This window comes from Rhinoraja longicauda, chromosome 10 (assembly GCF_053455715.1).
Source record: "Rhinoraja longicauda isolate Sanriku21f chromosome 10, sRhiLon1.1, whole genome shotgun sequence".
Classification (NCBI taxonomy): domain Eukaryota; kingdom Metazoa; phylum Chordata; class Chondrichthyes; order Rajiformes; family Arhynchobatidae; genus Rhinoraja; species Rhinoraja longicauda.
Window position 1 is genome coordinate 5,348,461 of NC_135962.1, and position 14,403 is coordinate 5,362,863.

The following is a 14,403-nucleotide window of genomic DNA, read 5'->3' on the forward strand; positions in this document are numbered from 1 at the left end:
TGAGGTTTCATGGTACTTGGAACCACAGGGTAAAATAGGTCGGAGTCAGCGTGGTTTTGAGGGGGAGATTTTGCCCGACAAATCCGTTGCAATTCTTTGAGGAAGTAACAAGCAGGGCTGACAAGGGTCTCGACCCAAAACGTCGCCCATTCCTTCTCTCCAGAGATGCTGCCTGTCCCGCTGAGTTACTCCAGCATTTTGTGTCTGACGTCAGTGGATCCCGGTGTTCACTTGGATTTTCAGAAGGCGGCACGGTGGCGCAGCGGTTGAGTTGCTGCCTGACAGCTCCAGAGACCCGGGTTCGATCCCGACTGCGGGTGCTGTCTGTACGGAGTTTGCACGTTCTCCCCATGACCTGCGTGAGGTTTCTCCGGGTGCTCCGGTTTCCTCCTGCACTCCAAAGACGTGCAGATTTGTAGGTTAATTGCCTGGGGTAAAATTGTAAATTGCCCCTAGTTATGACAATGTTAGTGTACAGGGTGATTGCTGGTCGGCACGGACTCTGGGCTGAGGGCCTGTTTCCACACTGTGTTTCGAAAGTCTAAAAGGAAAGTAAAGGCCTTTGATAAGGTGCCTCTTGTGAGGCTGCTAAACAAGACAAGAGCCCAGGGTGTTAAAGAGAACGTGCTAGCATGGATAGTTCAGTTTAGTTTTAGTTTGGAGATACAGCGCGGAAACAGGCCCTTCGGCCCACCGGGTCCGCGCCGCCCAGCGATCCCCGCACATTAACACTATCCTACACCCACTATTTTTACATTTACCAAGCCAATTAACCTGCAAAACCTGCACGTCTTTGGAGTGTGGGAGGAAACCGAAGATCTCGGAGAAAACCCACGCAGATCACGGGGAGAACGTACAAACTCCGTACAGACGGCGCCCGTAGTCGGGATGGAACCCGGGTCTCCGGCGCTGCATTCGCTGTAAGGCAGCAACTCTACCTCTGTGCCACTGATAGCAGATTGACATAAAGAGGCCCTTTTCAGGCTGGGTGCCAGTGACCAGCAGTGTGCTGCAGAGGTCAGTGCTGAGGCCACTACCATTGACATTTTACCTTCGTGATCTGGGTGATGCAGTTGAAGGCTTTGTGGCCAAGTTTGCGGATAATGAGGACAGGAGGTGGGGCAGGTGGTTCAGAGAAAGCAGGGACTCTGCAGAAGGACCTTGGACAGGTGATAAGAGTGGGCAAAGAGGTGGCAGGTGGAATACAGTGCAGCAAAGTGTACATCATGTACTTTGGCAGAAGGAACAAACTATTTTCTAGTCGCTACTTTGAAGATTCGGAAATCGGACGTGCAAAGGGACTTGGGAGTGCTGGTGCAGGATGCCCAAAGGTTTAATTTGCAGGTTGAATAGGAAGGCAGATTATTATCTGAATGGTGTCAAGTGAAGAAAAGGGGATGTACAACGAGATCTGGGTGTCCTAGTGCATCAGTCACTGAAAGGAAGCATGCAGGTATAGCAGGCAGTGAAGAAATCCAATGGAATGTTGGCCTCCATAACAAGAGGAGTTGAGTATAGGAGCAAAGAGGTCCTTCTGCAGTTGTACAGGGCCCTAGTGAGACCGCACCTGGAGTACTGTGTGCAGTTTTGGTCTCCAAATTTGAGGAAGGATATTCGTGCTATTGAGGGAGTGCAGCGTAGGTTTACTAGGTTAATTCCCGGAATGGCGGGACTGTCATATGTTGAAAGACTGGAGCGACCAGGCTTGTATACACTGGAATTTAGAAGGATGAGAGGAGATCTTATCGAAACGTAGAACTGAGATGAGGAAAAACTTTTTCAGTCAGAGAGTTGTGAATCTGTGGAATTCTCTGCCTCAGAAGGCAGTGGAGGCCAATTCTCTGAATGCATTCAAGAGAGAGCTAGATAGAGCTCTTAAGGGTAGCGGAGTCAGGGGGTATGGGGAGAAGGCAGGAACGGGGTACTGATTGAGAATGATCAGCCATGATCATCTTGAATGGTGGTGCTGGCTCGAAGGGCCGAATGGCCTCCTCCTGCACCTATTGTCTAGTGTCTATTAAATCGGTAGTAATGTTAGCATTCATTTCAAGATTACTAGACTCTAGAGGCAAGCATGCAACACTGAGGCTTTATTTATAAGGCGCTGGTTAGACCACATTTGGAGTATTGTGAGCTGTTTTGGGCCCCATATCTGAGGAATGATGTGCCGGCATTAGAGGAGGTCCAGAGGAGGTTTACAAGAATGATCTGGGGAGCATGGGGTTAATGTATAAGGAGCTTTTGACGGCACTGGGCCTGTACTGGCTGGAGTTTAGAAGGACAGGAGGGGGACCTCATTGAAACGTACCGAACAGTGAAAGGCCCAGATAGAGTGGATGTGGAGAGGACGTTTCCACCAGTGGCAGAGTCTAGGACCAGAGGGCACAGCCCCAGAATAAAAGGATGTACCTTTAAAAAGGAGATGAGGAGGAATTTCTTTAGCCACAGGGTGATGGATCTGTGGAATTCACTGGCACAGACAGAAGGGGAGGCATTTTTTGGGTGGAGATTGACAGGCTGTTGTTTGGTAACACTGTCAAAGGGCGGCATGGTGGCGCAGCGGTAGAGTTGCCGCCTTACAGCACTTGCAGCACCGGAGACCCAGGTTCGATCCCGACCACAGGTGCTGTCTGTACGGAGTTTGTACGTTCTCCCCGTGACCTGCGTGGGTTTTCTCCGAGATCTTCGGTTTCCTCCCACACTCCAAAGACGTGCAGGTTTGTCGGTTAATTGGCTTGGTGTAAATGTATAAATGTAAAATTGTCCCAATCGTGTGTAGGATAGTTTTAAGTGTGCGGGGATCGCTGGTCGGCGCGGACTCGGTGGGCCGAAGGGCCTGTTTCCGCGCTGTATCTCTAAACTAAAGCAAACTAAACTAAAAGATGTGTAAATCACCGTGCATTGCAGAACAGTGTTTCGAAACACTGCTGCACAACTGTGGCAAATGTAGAGCTCTTCGCCCTGGCACGACTGGTGGTGATTTGGAGGTTTCAGGTGTAAAACCAAGGATGTTCATGGGTAATGGTGGGAAGCAAGGACCAGGAAGGAGGCGAGGACAGGAGACGAAGGTGCCCACAGCTTCCTCTAATGGACGGACATGGAAGGGAAGGGCCGAATGGTCTGGCGATGGTGCCCCTTACCTTGTTCTGGTAGGTCCAGTACAGGAAGTGTCCATGCGAATCCATGCGCATAACCACCGGTGACCCAGCTCCTGTGTCCTGAGGGCACAAATCACACAACATTGGCTTCTCTGCCAACCACAACCTGAAACGTTATTGCTGGAGACAGCCACTGGCTTTTGGTGAAGAGAGACACAAAATGCTGGAGTAACTCAGTGGGACAGGGCAGCACGGTGGCGCAGCAGTAGAGTTGCTGCCTTACAGCGGAGGCAGCGCCAGAGTCCCGGGTTCCATCCCGACTACGGGCATTTTCTACGTTCTCCCCGTGACCTGCGTGGGTTTTATCCAGGATCTTCGGTTTCCTCCCACACTCCAAAGTCGTGCAGGTTTGTAAGAAAATAACTGCAGATGCTGGTACAAATCGAAGGTATTCATTTCACAAAATGCTGGAGTAACTCAGCAGGTCAGGCAGCATCTCAGGAGAGAAGGAATGTAGGTTAGTTAATTGGCTTGGTAAATGTAAAAAAATTGTCCCCCGTGGGTGTAGGATAGTGTTAACGTGCGGGGATCGCTGGTCGGCGCGGGCACGGACCCGGTGGGCCGAAAGGGCCCGTTTCCGCGCTGTATCTCTAAACTAAACTTAAACTAAATCTCCCTGCGAGATTATGGCCTGGTGCCAATCTGTGGAGTCATGGTCCAAGGATGATCTGTGAGATTATGGCCTGGTGCCAATCTGTGGAGTCATGGTCCAAGGATAATCTGTGAGATTATGGCCTGGTGCCAATCTGTGGAGTCATGCTCCAAGGATAATCTGTGAGATTATGGCCTGGTGCCAATCTGTGGAGTCATGGTCCAAGGATAATCTGTGAGATTATGGCCTGGTGCCAATCTGTGGAGTCATGGTCCAAGGATAATCTGTGAGATTATGGCCTGGTGCCAATCTGTGGAGTCATGGTCCAAGGATAATCTGCGGCATTATGGCCTGGTGCCAATCTGTGGAGTCATGGTCCAAGGATTAGTAGGAGGAGGTGTCTGAGAGTTGTCACCTGGCGTCTGTGCGGTAGAGGTCAGCTTGCCAGACTACCACAGCACCTCCCTAGTCAGCGGGTAGTGCTGACAATGTCGGGGTTGCTGCAGAGTGAGCGGAGGGCTGTACGTTCAGAGTGGGTGAGGTTAGAGCAGGTGAGAGGACCGTGAGATGATGGTGTGGTGTGGTGCTCATCTGTGGGATGAAGGTCCAGGGATAGGTAGGTGGAGGTGTCCGAGAGCTGGCGTCCGCGAGATTATGGCCCGGTGTTCAACTGTGGGGGTCACGGTCCAAGGATAATCGGCGAGATTGTGGCCTGGTGCTTTGGATCGGTGAAGTTAGACATCGTGTACGCAATGAGAAAAATTATGTTCGTTCACAACCGACCAAGGAAAACAGGGAGAGGAGAAAGGGTTGCATTGGTAAAGCACCTTCCACTGCCCAAGATGTTACTAAGTACTTTACATCCTCCAAAGTATTTTTGTTTAGAAGCATCGTCAGTGCTGTAATGTTGGGAGCATGCAATCAAACTCAAAAAAACACTGCAGATACTGAAAATCTGAAATAAAACCAGAAACGTCTGGAAATACTCAACAAGATTCAGGTCAAAGAACTTCCCAATGCCAGTTCAACGTGGTGATACCTCCCTCTCTCTCCCTCTCCCAACGCCAGTTCAATAGACAATAGGTGCAGGAGGAGGCCATTCGGCCCTTCGATCCAGCACCGCCATTCAATGTGATCATGGCTGATCATTCTCAATCAGTACCCCGTTCCTGCCTTCTCCCCATACCCCCTGACTCCGCTATCCTTAAGAGCTCTATCTAGCTCTCTCTTGAATGCATTCAGAGAATTGGCCTCCACTGCCTTCTGAGGCAGAGAATTCCACAGATTCACAACTCTCTGACTGAAAAAGTTTTTCCTCATCTCCGTTCTAAATGGCCTACCCCTTATTCTTAAACTGTGGCCCCTGGTTCTGGACTCCCCCAACATTGGGAACATGTTTCCTGCCTCTAACGTGTCCAACCCCTTAATAATCTTATACGTTTCGATAAGATCTCCTCTCATCCTTCTAAATTCCAGTGTATACAAGCCTAGTCGCTCCAGTCTTTCAACACGGTGATATCTCTCTCTCTCTCCCTCTCTCTCTCTTGTTGCTACCCTGCAGTTTCTGCTTTTATCAGACATGAAGACAAGTTGAGCACAGAAAGATCCCATCTCCCAGGTGCGGCACGGTGGCGCAGCGGGTAGAGCTGCTGCCTCACGGCGCAAGAGACCCGGCTTCCATTCTGGCCATGAGTGCTGTCTGTACGCTGTTTGTACGTTCTCCCAGGCTTGTATACACTGGAATTTAGAAGGATGAGAAGAGATCTTATCGAAACGTATAAGATTATTAAGGGGTTGGACACGTTAGAGGCAGGAAACATGTTCCCAATGTTGGGGGAGTCCAGAACAAGGGGCCACAGTTTAAGAATAAGGGGTAGGCCATTTAGAACTGAGATGAGGAAAAACTTTTTCAGTCAGAGAGTTGTGAATCTGTGGAATTCCCTGCCTCAGAAGGCAGTGGAGGCCAATTCTCTGAATGCATTCAAGAGAGAGCTCTTAAGGATAGCGGAGTCAGGGGGTACGGGGAGAAGGCAGGAACGGGGTACTGATTGAGAATGATCAGCCATGATCACATTGAATAGCAGTGCTGGCTCGAAGGGCCGAATGGCCTCCTCCTGCACCTATTGTTTATTGTCTTTTGTCTATTGACATTGTGGGTTTTCCCCAGGTGCCCCGGTTTCGTCCCAAACTCCAAAATATCTACAGGTTTTGTAGGTTAACTGGCTTGGTATAGTTGTAAATTATCCCTGGTGTGTGTAGGACAGTGCTAGTAGGCGGGGATCGCTGGTCGGCGCGGACTCAGTGGGCTGAATGGCCTGTTTCCGTGCTGTATCTGTAAACTAAACTAAACTAAAGTGTGACGTGATGAAGGTGGGGAATCCGGTTTACGTGGCATCGATCAAAAGGCTGCGAGACTGGGAATATTCATTGCTGTTTATTGTGGGGTTTTTTTAATGTCCACTTTTGAAAGCGGCCAGGATCAGAGCTGTACTCTTCCCTTAGCTGCCTGGCCAGGAGAAGGATACGGACCAAACTTCACAACCGCTTGTTATGCCTCATCCTCAGCCATTCCCCAGGTCCACACATCACCATCCCCACGGCCATCACCGTGTTTCACTGCACTGCACTGCAGTCCAGCCATGCAGCCGTGCATTTCACCGCACATCAAGCAGCACTCTAATCTCACTGCATTTGACCACATATCTGGTATGAGATCTCGCCCTCTCTATCCCACTCCATCACGGTATCTCCGAGACCTGCCTCGATTTTACAGCCTGTCCTTGAGGAAGGAACCGCAGATGCCGGTTTAAACCGAAAATAGACACAAAAGGATGGAGTAACTCAGCGGGACAGGCAGCATCTCTGGAGAGAAGGAATGGGTGACGTTTCAGCTCGAGACCCTTCTTCAGACTAAGGAAGGACATGCTGATTACATGGCATGTGCTGCATATATTACTATGAATGTACATATGCTGTACACATATCTCCCCCTCCCATTCCCAGTCTGACCTTTCTGTCATGGGCCTCCTCCAGTGCCATAGTGAGGCCCACCGGAAATTGGAGGAACAGCACCTCATATTTCACCTGGGCAGCTTGCAGCCCAGCGGTATGAACATCGACTTCTCCAACTTTAGATAGTTCCTCTGTCCCTCTCTTCCCCTCCCCCTTCCCAGTTCTCCCTCTATCTTCCTGTCTCCACCTATATCCTTCCTTTGTCCCGCCCCCCTGACATCAGTCTGAAGAAGGGTTTTGACCCGAAACGTCACCCATTCCTTCTCTCCCGAGATGCTGCCTGACCTGCTGAGTTACTCCAGCATTTTGTGAATAAATACCTTGGAAAAACAACATTGATATATATATATATATTTTTTTTTATCATTGGTGGTGAAGGGTTTTTCTCAATAGACAATAGACAATAGACAATAGACAATAGACAATAGGTGCAGGAGTAGGCCATTCAGCCCTTCGAGCCAGCACCGCCATTCAATGCGATCATGGCTGATCATTCTCAATCAGTACCCCGTTCCTGCCTTCTCCCCATACCCCTCATTCCGCTATCCTTAAGAGCTCTATCCAGTTCTCTCTTGAAAGCATCCAACGAACTGGCCTCCACTGCCTTCTGAGGCAGAGAATTCCACACCTTCACCACTCTGACTGAAAAAGTTCTTCCTCATCTCCGTTCTAAATGGCCTACCCCTTATTCTTAAACTGTGGCCCCTTGTTCTGGACTCCCCCAACATTGGGAACATGTTTCCTGCCTCTAATGTGTCCAATCCCCTAATTATCTTATATGTTTCAATAAGATCCCCCCTCATCCTTCTAAATTCCAGTGTATACAAGCCCAATCGCTCCAGCCTTTCAACATACGACAGTCCCGCCATTCCGGGAATTAACCTAGTGAACCTACGCTGCACGCCCTCCATAGCAAGAATATCCTTCCTCAAATTTGGAGACCAAAACTGCACACAGTACTCCAGGTGCGGTCTCACCAGGGCCCGGTACAACTGTAGAAGGACCTCTTTGCTCCTATACTCAACTCCTCTTGTTATGAAGGCCAACATTCCATTGGCTTTCTTCACTGCCTGCTGTACCTGCATGCTTCCTTTCATTGACTGATGCACTAGGACACCCAGATCTCGTTGAACTCCCCCTCCTCCTAACTTGACACCATTCAGATAATAATCTGCCTTTCTATTCTTACTTCCAAAGTGAATAACCTCACACTTATCTACATTAAACTGCATCTGCCATGTATCCGCCCACTCACACAACCTGTCCAAGTCACCCTGCAGCCTTATTGCATCTTCCTCACAATTCACACTACCCCCCAGCTTAGTATCATCTGCAAATTTGCTAATGGTACTTTTAATCCCTTCGTCTAAGTCATTAATGTATATCGTAAATAGCTGGGGTCCCAGCACCGAACCTTGCGGTACCCCACTGGTCACTGCCTGCCATTCCGAAAGGGACCCATTTATCCCCACTCTTTGCTTTCTGTCTGTCAACCAATTTTCTATCCATGTCAGTACCCTACCCCCAATACCATGTGCCCTAACTTTGCCCACTAATCTCCTATGTGGGACCTTGTCGAAGGCTTTCTGAAAGTCGAGGTATACCACATCCACTGACTCTCCCCTGTCAATTTTCCTAGTTACATCCTCAAAAAATTCCAGTAGATTTGTCAAGCATGATTTCCCCTTCGTAAATCCATGCTGACTCGGAATGATCCTGTTACTGCTATCCAAATGCTCAGCAATTTCGTGTTTTATAATTGACTCCAGCATCTTCCCCACCACTGATGTCAGACTAACTGGTCTATAATTACCCGTTTTCTCTCTCCCTCCTTTCTTAAAAAGTGGGATAACATTTGCTATCCTCCAATCCACAGGAACTGATCCTGAATCTATAGAACATTGAAAAATGATCTCCAATGCTTCCACTATTTCTAGAGCCACCTCCTTAAGTACCCTGGGATGCAGACCATCAGGCCCTGGGGATTTATCAGCCTTCAGTCCCATCAGTGTACCCAAAACCATTTCCTGCCTAATGTGGATTTCCTTCAGTTCCTCCATCACCCTAGGTTCTCCGGCCCCTGGAACATTTGGGAGATTGTGTGTATCTTCCTCAGTGAAGACAGATCCAAAGTAACGGTTTAACTCGTCTGCCATTTCTTTGTTCCCCATAATAAATTCCCCTGTTTCTGTCTTCAAGGGACCCACATTTGCCTTGACTATTTTTTTCCTCTTCTCGTGGTTAAAAATTTTTTTGCTATCCTCCTTTATATTATTGGCTAGTTTACCCTCGTACCTCATCTTTTCTCCTCGTGACCAGATGACCCTCAAAGCAAAGATGTACCTTCTGCAGAGAGACAGAACATGCTGGAGTAACTCAGCGGGACAGGCAGCATCTCTAGAGAAAAGGAATGGGTGACGTTTCGGGTCGAGACCCTTCTTTAGACTGAGAGTCAGGGGAAAGGGAAACAAGAGATATGGACGGTGATGTAGAGAGATATAGCACAAATGGATGAAAGATGTGCAATAAAGTAACGATGATAAAGGAAACAGGCCATTGTTAGGTGTGGGCTAGGTGAAAATGAGTTACAGACAACGAGACTCAACGAGACGACTTTGAAGCTGGTACGACTTGGGTGGGAGAGGGATGGAGAGAGAGGGGATGCAAGGGTTACTTGAAGTTAGAGAAATCAAAATCCGTCAGGGGAGAGGAAAACTGGAGAGACTGAGAGTCAGGGCACTTGATTGAAGCTTAACTTGCCTCCCATGTTACTTGTACCTCACTGGCACATTGTATAACAATGATGATATTCTCCCTTATAATATTGTAACTCACTGCATCTTCCCATAATTCAGTCTCACCATGCACCAGCACATCTTATTATGACCTTATAATTTATTATCGCGGATTAGAGGGCGTTAGCTACAAGGAGAGGTCGGACAAACTTGGATTGTATTCACTGGAGCGCCGGAGATTGAGGGGAGACCTCATCTAAGTACAAAATTATGAGAGGCATTGGGAGACAATAAGAACCGTTATCCCTGATTTTGACTGTTCCTCGCTCGATCTAAGACCGTCACACAAAACCAAACTCCCTTCCATTGACTCCATTTACACCTCACGCTGCCTCGGCAAGGCCAGCAGCATAATCAAGGACGTGTCGCACCCTGGCCACTCTCTCTTCTCCCCTCTCCCATCGGGCAAAAGGTATAGAAATGTGAAAACGCACACCTCCAGATTCAGGGACAGTTTCTTCCCAGCTGTTATCAGGTAACTGAACCATCCCACCACAACCAGAGAGCAGTCCTGAACTACTATATATCTAATTGGTGACCCTCTTTCTATCCTTGATCAGACTTTGCTGGCTTTACCTTGCACTAAACGTTATTCCCTTATCATGTATGCACTGTGAATGGCTCGATTGTAATCGTATATTGTCTTTCCACTGACTGGTTAGCACGCAACAAAAGCTTTTCACCCGAAACGTCCCCCATTCAATAGACAACAGACAATACGTGCAGGAGTAGGCCATTCGGCCCTTCGAGCCAGCACCGCCATTCAATGTGATCATGGCTGATCATTCTCAATCAGTACCCCGTTCCTGCCTTCTCCCCATACCCCCTGACTCCGCTATCCTTAAGAGCTCTATCTAGCTCTCTCTTGAATGCATTCAGGGAATTGGCCTCCACTGCCTTCTGAGGCAGAGAATTCCACAGATTCACAACTCTCTGACTGAAAATGTTTTTCCTCATCTCCATTCCAAACGGCCTACCCCTTGTTCTTAAACTGTGGCCCCTTGTTCTGGATTCCCCCAACATTGGGAACATGTTTCCTGCCTCTAACGTGTCCAACCCCTTAATAATCTTATACGTTTCGATAAGATCCCCTCTCGTCCTTCTAAATTCCAGTGTATACAAGCCTAGTCGCTCCAGTCTTTCAACATACGACAGTCCCGCCATTCCGGGAATTAACCTAGTAAACCTACGCTGCACGCCCTCAATAGCGAGAATTCACATCCCATCGGTCCTGAGCCACAGCTACTCACATCATCCCATTTAATGAACTTCTCTCCGTGGACCAGGAATGGTTTCACCACGATGTCAGGGAGTAACGCTCCAGCCATTCTCCGACAGGCAGACCTTGCCTAAGGCTCCTTGCTGCAAGTTGGAAAGGGCAGAGAGAGACTCGAGCCAAACCATCCCAGGGATGGGTGCAAAAAACAAAACAATCATATTTATAGCCAGCTCTCCACCTCCAAGTCAAATGAACGCCAGCAACATGCAAAGCAACATGCAAATGTAAACAGAAGGCGCTCTGAAACACACACATAGGCAAATGGAAAAGGTGTGTTCACAGCTGCACAACCCAGTCGACCCACTCTCACTGCTTCAAGGTCAAGTCAAGTCTATTTGTCACAAACTTATACAAGATGTGCAGTGAAATGAAAGTGGCAAAGCCTGCGGATTGTGCTAAAACTACAAAACAGAATAGAAAGAAAAAATGTTAACACAAAAAATACAGTAAATTAAATTTAGTTCCTGGTGAAATGAGAGTTAACAGTCCTGATGGCCTGAGGGAAGAAACTCCGTCTCATCCTCTCTGTTTTCACAGCGTGACAGCGGAGGCGTTTGCCTGACCGTAGCATCTGGAACAGTCCGTTACTGGGGTGGTAGGGGTCCCTCATGATCTTGCTTGCTCTGGATCTGCACCTCCTGATGTATAGGTCCTGCAGGGGGACGAGTGTAGTTCCCATGGTGCGTTCTGCCGAACGCACTACTCTCTGCGGGGCCATCCTGTCCTGGGCAGAGCTGTTCCCAAACTAGACTGTGATGTTGCCGGACAGGATGCTCTCTACAGCCCCAGAGTAGAAGCAATGAAGGATCCTCAGAGAGACTCTGAATTTCCTCAGCTGTCTGAGGTGGTAAAGGCACTGCCTTGCCTTACCCACCAGTACGGCAATGTGCGTTGCCCACGTCAGATCCTCTGTGATGCGGACTCCCAAGTATTTGAAACTGCTCACCCTATCCACAATAGACCCATTTATCTCGAGTGGCGTGTACGTCCTCGGATGTTGAACCCTTCTGAAGTCCACAATCAGCTCCTTTGTTTTAGTGACATTCAAGAGGAGGCTATTGTCCTGACACCAGAGTGCCAGATCAGCCACCTCCTCCCGGTAAGCATTCTCATCGTTGTTGGAGATCCGGCCCACCACCACAGTGTCATCAGCAAACTTGATGATGGAGTTTGAGCTGAACCTGGCCCCACAGTCATGTGTGTACAGGGAGTACAGTAGGGGGCTAAGGACGCAACCCTGGGGGGATCCTATGTTCAGGGTGAGGGAGCTAGATGTGTGTTCCCCCATCCTGACCACTTGGGGCCTGGCGGTGAGAAAGTCCAGGACCCATGCACACAGAGGGGTGCTAAGCCCCAGTTCCAGCAGCTTCTCAGCCAGTCTGCTGGGGACTATTGTGTTGAATGCTGAACTAAAGTCAATGAACAGCATCCTCACATAGCCCCCCTGACTGTCCAGATGAGAGAGAGCGGTGTGTAGAACCTGGGAGACCCCATCATCCGTGGACCTGTTCGGACGGTATGCGAACTGTAGTGGGTCCATGTTGCGAGGAAGGAGGGCACAGATGTGGTTCTTGATTAGCCTCTCGAAGCATTTCATGACAACCGAGGTGAGGGCCACCGGTCGGTAGTCATTTAAACACGCTGGAGAGGCATTCTTTGGCACCGGTACGATGATGGATCTTTTGAAGCATGCAGGGACCACGGACTTTGCCAAGGAGAGGTTGAATATTGTGGTGAGCACTGGAGCAAGCTGAGTAGCACAAGACTTTAGTACTCGCCCAGATATACCATCTGGGCCTCCAGCTTTCCTCGTGTTCACACGCGTCAGAGCCCACCTCACCTCATGCTCGGACACCGAGAATGTGTGCACATCCCCGGCGGTGGATCCCCCTCCAGCCTCACTAGCCAGCGCCCCGGCGGTGTTGTTTTTAGACGGCGAGCTAGGGGTGATGTTGCCCGTCTCCAACCGTGCGGTGGAAGGAGTTCAGGTCATCAGCTAAGGAGGAGCCGGCACTTCCGGTTGAGGGGGGGCTGCACTGGTAGTTAGTTATAGTCCGTAGCCCCGGCCAAAGGTGCCTGGTGTCCTGCTGCTCCATCTGCGTCTCCATCCTGTCCCGGTACCTCCTTTTTGCATCCTTCACTGCCCTTCGCAGTTGGTAGGACTCTACCTTGTAGTCGTCCATGTTGCCGGATACCAGGCCGGAGTTGTAAGCAGCGGTGCGAGCATTCAAGGCAACGCGAATAGACCACCCAGGGGTTTTGGTTAGGGAAGATACTGACCCTTGCCTTGGGGACGATGTTATCGGCTCTTGTGGCAATGAAGTCCGTAACCACTTCTCACTGACGTCCACACCTGGAGTACTGTGTGCAGTTTTGGTCTCCAAATTTGAGGAAGGATATTCTTGCTATTGAGGGCGTGCAGCGTAGGTTTACTAGGTTAATTCCCGGAATGGCGGGACTGTCATATGTTGAAAGACTGGAGCGACTGGGCTTGTATACACTGGAATTTAGAAGGATGAGAGGAGATCTGATCGAAACGTATAAGATTATTAAGGGGTTGGACACGTTAGAGGCAGGAAACATGTTCCCAATGTTGGGGGAGTCCAGAACCAGGGGCCACAGTTTAAGAATAAGGGGTAGGACATTTAGAACGGAGATGAGGAAAAACTTTTTCAGTCAGAGAGTTGTGAATCTGTGGAATTCTCTGCCTCAGAAGGCAGTGGAGGCCAATTCTCTGAATACATTCAAGAGAGAGCTAGATAGAGCTCTTAAGGATAGCGGAGTCAGGGAGTATGGGGAGAAGGCAGGAACGGGGTACTGATTGAGAATGATCAGCCATGATCACATTGAATGGCGGTGCTGGTTCGAAGGGCCGAATGGCCTCCTCCTGCACCTATTGTCTATTGTCTCTGGAACTTTGCTTGGAACATGTTCCAGTCGACATCGCTCAGTGCATCTTGCAGCATGGCCTCCGAATGGTCAGACCACCGATTTACGTTCCTCGTCACCGCCGTTTCCCGTACTACCGATTTAGACGTTTAGATTATTTACAGATTTAGACGTGGCGTAACCGGCCACTCTGTAATGCAAGAGGCAAATGCTATATTTTTATGATCCGCCCCGAGAGTGTTTTGAACTTCAGTGCATTAGTGTGTCTGTTGCATGTGCTGCCGTGAACAGTATCGCTGGAGGTCAAACACCTCCAAGTACGTTTTATGATCCAACTACGAATCAGGGAGGTTTGTAGGAAGGAACTGCAGATGCTGGTTTACATCGAAGGCAGACACAACAATGCTGGGGTAACTCAGCGGGACAGGCAGCGTCTCCGGAGAGAAGGAACGGGTGACGTTTCGGGTCGAGAGCCTTCTGAATTCACCCATCCCTTCTCTCCAGAGATGCTGCCTGGCCCGCTGAGTTACCCCAGCGTTTTGCGCCTGTCTCAGGGGGTGCTTTGTCCAACTGGCGCTGTCAGGCTGAGGGAACACTTGGAGGTGGTAAGTGGGCCAGGGGAACCCTTAGCCACCGCTCCTGGGCCTGGCCAAGGTCCAGACAGCGAGCTGGTGAGAT

The 14,403-nt window shown here is 49.4% G+C and overlaps 1 protein-coding gene across 1 annotated transcript in view; it reads right to left on the reverse strand.

Moving 5' to 3' along the window:
* The window catches only part of LOC144597568 (1-phosphatidylinositol 4,5-bisphosphate phosphodiesterase beta-2-like), a 134,507-nt gene extending 123,622 nt beyond the window's left edge, over nt 1-10,885 (reverse strand). Inside the window, exons 1-2 of the mRNA XM_078407054.1 lie at nt 10,808-10,885; nt 3,141-3,218 (exon numbers count right to left, since the gene is read on the reverse strand). Coding sequence (XP_078263180.1) covers nt 3,141-3,218; nt 10,808-10,885 — 156 coding nt within the window. The remainder of the gene's footprint in view (nt 1-3,140; nt 3,219-10,807) is intronic.
* Nucleotides 10,886-14,403: the final 3,518 nt, after the last annotated feature.